Source organism: Chaetura pelagica, unplaced genomic scaffold (assembly GCF_000747805.2).
Source record: "Chaetura pelagica isolate M959 unplaced genomic scaffold, ChaPel_1.0 scaffold752, whole genome shotgun sequence".
NCBI lineage: Eukaryota > Metazoa > Chordata > Aves > Apodiformes > Apodidae > Chaetura > Chaetura pelagica.
Genome location: NW_009952270.1, coordinates 84,232 through 93,632, shown reverse-complemented (window position 1 = coordinate 93,632; position 9,401 = coordinate 84,232). Strand labels below are relative to the sequence as shown.

General features: G+C 41.3%; 1 protein-coding gene across 1 annotated transcript in view; it reads right to left on the bottom strand.

Moving 5' to 3' along the window:
* Window positions 1-273: 273 nt before the first annotated feature.
* POLDIP3 (polymerase (DNA-directed), delta interacting protein 3) overlaps window positions 274-9,401 on the bottom strand; it is a 10,338-nt gene continuing 1,210 nt past the window's right edge. Inside the window, exons 3-9 of the mRNA XM_010007762.1 lie at window positions 7,476-7,553; window positions 5,628-5,723; window positions 3,659-3,841; window positions 2,761-2,838; window positions 2,041-2,170; window positions 1,127-1,193; window positions 274-758 (exon numbers count right to left, since the gene is read on the bottom strand). Coding sequence (XP_010006064.1) covers window positions 584-758; window positions 1,127-1,193; window positions 2,041-2,170; window positions 2,761-2,838; window positions 3,659-3,841; window positions 5,628-5,723; window positions 7,476-7,553 — 807 coding nt within the window. The 3' untranslated portion in view covers window positions 274-583. The remainder of the gene's footprint in view (window positions 759-1,126; window positions 1,194-2,040; window positions 2,171-2,760; window positions 2,839-3,658; window positions 3,842-5,627; window positions 5,724-7,475; window positions 7,554-9,401) is intronic.

Sequence of the window (9,401 nt, the reverse complement as noted above, 5' to 3'; positions counted from 1 at the left end):
ACACACAGTGGGAAGCTCAAGTTTTTCACACTTCTTCTCAATGTAACAGCTGCTGAGCAGAAAAATATCCAACAGCCAGAATGAAGCATTATGCTACTGAATGCATACAAGGCAAAGATGCAAGATGGTCCTTCCTGTATGGAGCCACACCTGACTTTGTACCCCATGCAGCAATTGCAGAAACCGTGTGGTGTTCTTGCCTGTTGATAATCAAGGGGATGCACTTCTCAGTTAAAGGTCAGTCAGAAGAAAAGCGAAGGAGATCACCACTCCTTCCCTCCAAGTCTATGTGCACTTTAATGGCCACTAGGGGCTTTGGAGTAAAGGAGGGAGTTACATGGTATATGCTTGGTAATACATTACTGGCAGAACGGGGAGATTATTCTTTTGGAAAAAATACCGTGGAAGAAAACTCCAACTATGAAAACAGAAAGTACACACACAAGAGGAAACACTACTGTACAATAAGGTAGAGATCATAGAAAACAAATTTCAAGGCAGGCAAATGTAAATAACATCTGCACTCCTGCACTTTTCTTATTCCCCAACTTAAATTTTCCAGTCCACTGCTTACTCCCCCTTCTCAGAGTTTAATCTTGAATTCTGTGGGCTGCACAGAGGCAGAGACCCCTGAGGATTTGAAGAGTGCCTTCAAGATAGTGTCAGGGTCCACCTCAGCTGGGGGATTTGAGGAGGCACTTGCACTTGACCGGCGTGGTTCTCCTTCCTTCTTCACTGAAGGGGTATCACTCAATCGGCTGGAGGATTAAAAGAAAAAAACCAAACCAGTATTAACCTCTCATTATGGAATAAAATGTAACACTACATCTTCATTTACTGTTGTTGGTGTTACCCCCCTTCCCCATATTAGAGATTAAGGTTTTAAGCATGCTTTCCTCACAAGAAAATTTCCTTGTCTCAGACTTGTTTTGAACCTCAGGGCTGGGAATGCTACTGAGTCAAGATACACTGCACTCAGCTCGAGACAGAGCACCACAGAGAGGAAGAGAAGGAGAATATTCATGGAACAACAATTTGTCAACAGTTTTCTTCCCCTCAAGTTATCCTCAAAGCAGACCCTGCAAAAAGGTTGTTTGGTTCTTCTCCCCACCCAAAGAACACTTACAGCAGTATAGGCTGGTCTGAAGTGATGACATTCCCATTCATATGAAGATTGCATTTCATTGGTTGACCTAAACAAAAACACAAGTAAAACGTCCTTCTACCACAATCATCATAAGGCAAGACCCCAGAATTATCACACATCATTGCAAGTAAGAGTTCCACATGCTTGGGAAACTAATACATCTTTTGTTGCAATATCACTGCAGCAAAGAGTCACTGAAACACTCAGTACAATATGAAGAATCACACTCATAAAGAAACTACATAGGTACAAAACCCTTAGAGACACAAAGAGAATCTCCCATTCTCAGCTGTCTGCTCCTCATCTCACATTTGTATTGTCACTCATCTGCAGAAAGAAAAAGCATCTATTTCCACCTAAAAATTAACGGCTAATTTCATCCTTTGACAACACTGCAGGTGGATCCAGATTAACAACTGCATTATTCAAAGTTTACAGAGAAGCTGATACTAATTGTTTCACAGGTTCCATTCAAATTGTCTCTGATAATGCCTTGAGAACTTTGCAAATAATAATTTTACTTGCACTTTCCAAACAGCTGTTCTGTAAGCAGGTAAAGCCTGCCTAAGGACTATCTAGCTCTCAGCACTGCATTAGAAACAAAAGAAATTTAGTCTGAAGTTAGACCAGCAGAATCACCAGGAACCTGCCTCTAGCTTTGAGCATTCTGTATCTAGGGAAACATTTTATTGAACTTCACTTAAATAAACTGTGCATATATTCAGCTAGTTACACAGCAGCATATTACATTGTCTAGCTCTTGAACTGAGTTTCTGCAATTTCCTCTCTCTCAGTAGCATATAAGCATCTGAGATGCTTTTAAACTCTCTGCTAAGGGGGAAATGTCTTTGTTGATTTATCTACCCCAAATGCTACTCTGGCCTCAAACTTACCATCTAAGCACCTGTTGTTGTATTTCTTATATGCTGTGATAGCATCTTCTTTCTTCACAAATACTACCTCAGCCACTCCAGGGTGAACCAGCCGGGCTCGCTTCAGAGCGCCACACACACAGAACAGCTCCTGAGGACAGAGAGTCAGTCATGACCATGGTCACAAAGGTCCCACTTCAAGTAAAGACACTGAGTGAGAAAGGCTGTTTCCTAACTGCACCACCCCTCCTGCTTAGTAGAGAGAATCCTACCATTTGCCTTACGGTGTTTGCTATGGTACGAGCATTTGGCAGTAGTAATACAGGTTGCCCAAAGCTCCATGCTGCTACCCAGTGCAATAAAAAAAGTTCAAGGCCAGTGCTCTATACCAGTTGTCAAGACATGAAGATCAGGTTCATTCTCAGCCTGCTGAGAATGAAAGTTTCTAGATAATTTGGATGGGGGCATAAATTTAAAGATAACGTCAAGCATCATTTGGCACTAACTATTCTAAATGATGCCAGGTACCTCAGTTCACTCTAGAGATGGGATTTTGTCCTATCTTCTTAAGCACACTCTTTTAAAAATAAGTGAACAAAAAACAAAACAACAAAAAATTAGGAACTCAAAGTTTTTGCACGGAAAGCAGCCCCACATCTTAGATTAAGTGAATTATCAAAATAAGTAGAATAAAGGAAGGAAGCTTCACACATCCATAGTTTGGCAGTAAGCAACACTCACAACAATGTCTTCTTCTGTGACTCGGGGGTGCAGGTTGTTGACGGTCATCTTTGTGCCTTCCAAAGGGCTGAACGCCAGCTGCCAACACAAAAAATGCATCACATAAAAAAGGTCAGAAGTGCAACACACAAGAGGCACAGCAGAGAAAGCATTATAAAAAAATCAATATAAGGGATATCTGGGCAAGTTTGTACACACACAGAGAAAGGAGAGAGCTACAGCTTGGGAAGTAACAATGCTTACAGAAGCCCAGCTCATCTGATGGTGAAAAGGAGCCCTTTTTCCATGCTAATTTCTCTCTGAAGTAACTTCTCTTTCTCTCCTAAGTATAAAACTAACTTAATCTGCATAAATACACAGTAATTCCCACACTTTTAAGCATGTATCTCTGCTGCACTTAGAGCCAGCCAGCAAACTTCAAAATACAGCTCCCACCTCAGGCATGCTGAATTCAACACACCTGGGAACACCAGGCAGGTTGCGGGTACCCAACCTCAGGCAGTTGGACAAAGCAATTCCAGACAAATTGCTCTAGAGGTCCAGTATGGACATGTCCTCTATGGAAACAGAAGCCACCATGGATGGTCCAACCAAAAACTGTCCCCTTGCTGTAACATGGATTCCTCCAGGACCATGTGCTCCCATGCGCCATAGAAAGATTGAGAGAAGCAAGATCACTGCAATGAAGTTCCACTGTCTGAGAATTCCCAGTCTCAATAAATACTGAAGAAAGGGATATTTAGACAGGTTTCAAATTCTTGAGACAAGAGTTGCAGTTATCAGAATAAGCCTGATGTAGTCCCAAAAATAATAGTGGAAGCCAGGCAGAAATCAGCTGCTCAGATTTAGATGTTTCAGAAACTTTTAGAAAGAGCATCTCTTACTGCCCTAAGCTCACCTCAACAGGTACTGGTTCCTTTGGAGGTTCCTCCTTTGTCACTAAGGTTCGGGACATGTTTGTCAAGGCCTTCGTCCGCATAGGAGAGGGAGGTGCAGGTGGAGCTGTGTATGTATCATTCTGGACCACTTTAGTCAGAGGAACAGTCTTGGACAGAGAGAATTTATTGCCACTCAGCCCAGCCTACAAGAAAAAAGAACACAGTATCCCTGAGAGCTGCTGTCTACAACAGTCATCCCTCTTCTTCAAGAGCCAACAGCAGGAAAGCATTACTAGAAGGCATCAATAACTGCTTGTCCTTCCTGGCATCAAAACCACTCCAGTACTGAAGACCTTCAGCTCAAAGACAGAAATCAACTAAAGTTTCTGGGTGTGTGATTATCCCAAAAGAGCACTTCCCTCACTGACAGCACTTTTTAGTTGCATAGTCTTTTTAAATGAATTTGAATTTGAAAAGCTCCTTTTATCCAAAGACTTTCAAGTACGCTACAAGGATGCACAGATTGCTCATTAACAATAAGACTGAGCTGCTCTAGTACCAGCCACAACTCTTCTTCAGAAACACCAAGCTAGGCCACACAAAGACACAGCACATGAGTTTTAGTTGGAACTACTCCAGTTAGAAGCCAGACTAAACACTGGAAATAAAACATTTACTCCTGAAAAACAACCCCATAAGACTGTTAAGGACTCAAAGATCTCAAATGGCCAGATGCTCTATTCTGAAGCCTACATGAGAAGAAAACCATGGGATAATCATTGCACTAGACAGTTTGTGTGATGGTAAAACCACATTAATTTGGTTTCTCAGAATCACAGAATAATTTAGGGCAAATCTATGTCAAAACCACATGTCTGAAACAGATTCAAAGGCTTGATTCAGCCTTATCCAGTTAAACTCTAAATACGTGAAAACAGTGATTCCACAGCCTCTCTGCATCCCTATGCCAGAGGCTGACCAGTATCCTGAGAACTGCACAATCCCCTGCCTCTCCTCATCACCCAACCAGGACTTCTTTTGCTGCAACACATTTGTTGTCTCTTCTTCTCTCTGTTCATTCCAGAAAAGGACCCGGGTTTGCCTTTTCCATGATCATGCATTAGGCAGTGAAAGAGAGTGGACAGTTCTCACTACAGCCTGAAGAGATGCTGCTCTCTCACCCTCTCCTTGCATATAACACAGTGCTGCCCTTGACCACTGGTGTGCTCACTCCAGTGTGTCAGTGTCTTTCCTGTACTACAGAGCCCCAAAATGGACACAGAACTCCAGGTGCATTCTCTAAATGCCAAACAGACAGGAATAACTCTTTTCCTTGATTTGCTGGTTATGATCTTACGAACATGCAATCTGTGGTTGGCCTCCATTGCTGCAAGGATGCACTGCTAACTCATTCTTAGTATATCACACAGCAGGATCTCCAGGCTCATCCCTACAAAGCCAGTTTCTAGTCAGTCAGTTCTCCATTTAAATTGCAGAGGGTTATCCCATCCCAAGAACAAGACTTTGCATTTGCCTGTGTTGAATTTTCATCTTCTCCAGAGCAACAGGACTCCCCAACAAGCTGTCAATTAAGATTTTGCATGGCAAAAGAGTTCCTACTTTGATGTTGTCCAGTCTCTAGAAGCAGTAGAAAGCTTCCCTTCCTTGCCTGCTCAAACAATAACAAGATAGGTTCAAAGCACTTCCCCAACAAAAGTCAAGAGCTAACATGCAGGAACCTGCCAGAAAGGTAGAAAGTGCACATTCTGGCTGCAAAAGGTCCATACAAATCACAGCCTAAAAGGGACTCTGTCCCCAAAAAAGCACTAGAAGCATTGGCGCAAAGGGAAGGATGGGGTGAATAGCAAACATTTCAGGAGAAAGCATTGGTTACATACTTTAAAAGAACACAAGCCCTGTAAAGCTGCAGCCTGTGTGTCCACCCAATGTGAGCATGGCGTGGTGGGGACTGTTCAGTTAACCCCTTACCGCGTTGTGCAGGAAACTGTTTGTAGTGGTGATTTTCATCTGTTTGCTAGTAAGGGGAGAGACACTTTCATCATCATCTTCTGTGTCATACAGACCCTGAAGAGAAGCAAGGCAACAGTTTACAAGCAGGCAGATTTAATATAGACATAATTTACTCAATAGGTAACTTTCCCTTGCCTTTAGACTTCTTCAGGTAATGAACATAAGTGACTACATTGTACTTTACTCCTGTCCTTGCAGCTTGGGGACCTAGAGCTGAGGGTATGCAAGTCCGCTTCAAAAAGCCACTGTAAAAACTACCAAACTTCTCCAGAAATACCACAGTAAAGCTATTTCCCCAAGTGTACTCCTAGACTTCATCTGGACTGATGAAACTACATTAATAGAATAAAGCCTCAGTGTCCTACTTTTTAGCATCCTGCTACCTTTAAAGTCAAAGCCTGTGCATATGATGATTTTTTTTTTTTAATTTAAATTAAGCAGATGCCAGACAACTACATCTGAACCAAACCATCCTTTTGAATAGCCTGCTTTCCTTAGCACACCATATACCCGCCTGGCATTAGAAAACATTGCACTAGGAGGTTTACTGAATAAGTAATTAATTTCCCAGTTCTCCTTAACACCTATAACCCTGTCTTAAAATCCTCAGGCTAATCCCTACACAAATATTTTTAATGGACTGTAAATAATGTTAAGAAAAAGTCTATACACACACATTACTGCCCGGAACAGAAGAAGTCACAACTCAAAACAGCTTTTCATTATTTCAGTAGAAAGTTGAAGAAAAATGGAGAGATTAGCTACGAAAGCTTGCAGAATAAGTGGTTTGTCATAGTCAGCAAGATTCTGGTTTACAGTAATGCCATGAAGGAAAGGCACAAAAGGGATAGTAGAACAATGCAGAATTGTGCAGAGAACTGGGAAAAAATGCTAGTCAGCAGGATATTTACTTGAATATGAGACAAAGTGAAATTAATTCAAAGCTTATAGTGATCAGGCATCAGCATAATGAAGACACTTCCTTAAGTGACAGCATCTGAGATAGGTGAGAGCAGCAAGTCAATGGAGGTACCATACACAAACAGGTACAGATACCATAACTGAAGCAAAAAAACCCAAATCAAACCAGGGCACAATACTGTGAATAACAGTTTTTCAATATTTCATCTATTAATTTATGTACACACACAAAAAAAGTGATAAAAACATGTCATTCCTCTCTGAAAGCACCTAAGGAAGTAAGGTGGCTGAATGGCTGCAGGATGTGACAAAGGCATTTAAAATTTATCCCAAACAGACAGCACAAATTCTAGAGTTTTCCTCAGACACAGCTGGATTGGTAAGGGATAAGGACACTCTGACAGTACATCAGGAATGTTCTGTCATACCCACATCTGGAATTTCACAGGAAGGTTACACCCTCTCCCATCTCACTGTAGAACATTTAACCATGGACAAGTATAGCCATTCTCTGAGGAGGCTGGCAGGATAGTGAATCAGAACAACCAAAACTTGATATCATGTGGTGTCACTGAGAAATTTACAGAAAGAGAGCACTAAAGGTCAGTCTCTAGAAAAAAACCCAAACATTAACACATACAGATAAAAATTGGGAATACCTACTTTGCATTCATGTAACACAAAGGAATCAAGATCAATCAGGCTAAATTACCTCAATTACCATGAAAGTATCTTCATCCCACAAGAACAGGAAGCTAAGCTGTTACAGAACTTCCAAACACACTTCTTTCCTTCCTAAAGGTCTCTTTGCACCTGCCACTGTTTATGGACACTTTCTTTCCTGCCCAAGAGGTAAAAAAATAAGAGCATAGAACAAACACACACCTGTTTGTGCGTATGGTTGTTCACCACATTGATCTTCATTTCTGCTGGATGAGAGTGGCCAGGAACTGGAGCTTTCTGCTACAGTTGAGAGAAAGAACCAGAACGTTAACACTATGGACCACCAGACCCCCATTTCAGAAGATGAGAGCTGTTAGTTGATACTCCAAGACCACTTAAATGAAACTTACTCTCCTGCTCTTGCAATGTATTATCTATACTATTAGATATCACCTATGTTTCCTGTTAAATACAAGATATCTTCACTTAATGGAATAAATTAAAAACCTAAGGTCCAATTCAAATTACTTGCATTTTAGTACAAGATGAGTGGACAGAGTACTCAACTCCAGCACTACCAACATGGAGGGTCAGAACTAGATGATCTTTTAAGATTTCTTCAAACCCAAACCATTCTATGATTCTATCATCTACATTTCTGTCCACATGGAACCAAACATGGGGTAAATCAGTAAGTAAGCTGCTGTTCTTTCATGCTACAGGGAACCAAAGATACCTATTTCCACCAAACTCAGCAAGTTGGGACACAACACAATTCAGCTCCATTCCATTTCAAAGGGGAAGCATATACTGTCCCTTCACACTAGAACAGGAATAAAATGATGCATGAGGTAGTGTAGCTGATCCTTCTGCAGCCTGTTATTCCATGAAACAGGGAAACCACAACAGAAGTAGCCAGGGAATGCAGCTGTGCTAATCAACAATTGAAATCAAGCAGCAACTCTCTCAAAAATGACTTGGTTTTGTGTTTTTTTTTAAAGCTGGCAGCTCTCCATTACAGAAAAGAATGGGTCTTACAAAAACACTTCATACAGGCAGTAAGATCGTCAGATTTGCATTTTCTCTGAAGCGTTAACTTACACCACAGCACCCCCACTCATGCTTCAATTTGCTAATCAATTCATAAACAAAGGTATCTGCCCTACAGGAACACCAGCTGAGCTATGGAAATTGTTCGGGTTTCAAAGACCTTTTTTATTCCCTTATGAGAAACAAGGCCACAGCACAGGACAGTAGAGCTGTGTGCTGCATCTCAGATTAGTACACTTTAGTTTGTTTCTGCTCCTACATTTGGGAAGAGGGGAGGGCACAGGGAATTTGGAATTTTTGTATAAATATTTTTTAAATTATTTAATAATTGCTCATATGCACAGTTTTGTCTACAGTCTTGATCACTATTAATTCTACAATATTTTTTTCTTGCAATACATTGTCTAACAAAGAAAGTACTGTAGGTCAAACTGAGTCACACACAAATCAGGTTGGAGCAAATTGCTTCTTTACCAAGTCTCCAGCAACTATTTTAACTCCTAGAAACTTCATAGAAAATACTTGGCTCCTAATGGCTGATGGTGGTGATTTGGCTTAGGACAGCATGAGTACTAACTACCCAGCTAATTAAAGACTACTGAACAGACTGCTCTATTGCTCTGCGATTAGCCCTTCTTACTGCTGCGAGTCCTTTCTCAGGTCGGCCTGACAGTACCCCCTGCAGAGTAAGAGGGAAATTGCTAGGCTAATTTTACAGAAGAAATACACTGGATGCTCTTGAGCAAAACCCACAGCTGAACAGAAAGCAGACTCAGCTAGGCTCTCAGTGTGTAAGCACACTGTTGATCTTTGGGAGGAGGAAAATGAAAAGCTTGAGAACTTCAGTTATGTACTTGTACAGGTGAGGAACAACACCACTCCTCAAACAACAGTCCTGACAGTCTGGAAACTTCTCTGCTGACTCTACCCTATTGCACACACATAGTTCAACAGCAGTTGCTACTTGGAGAGGTTTGCTAAGAATCAAGTTACTATGTACACAGCAGAGTGAAATTAGAAAACTGCCAGAGGACATCAGCAGACTAGGGAGAGCAACTGAATTAACTGCAATTGGAACAAATCTGGAACCTCAGCAGG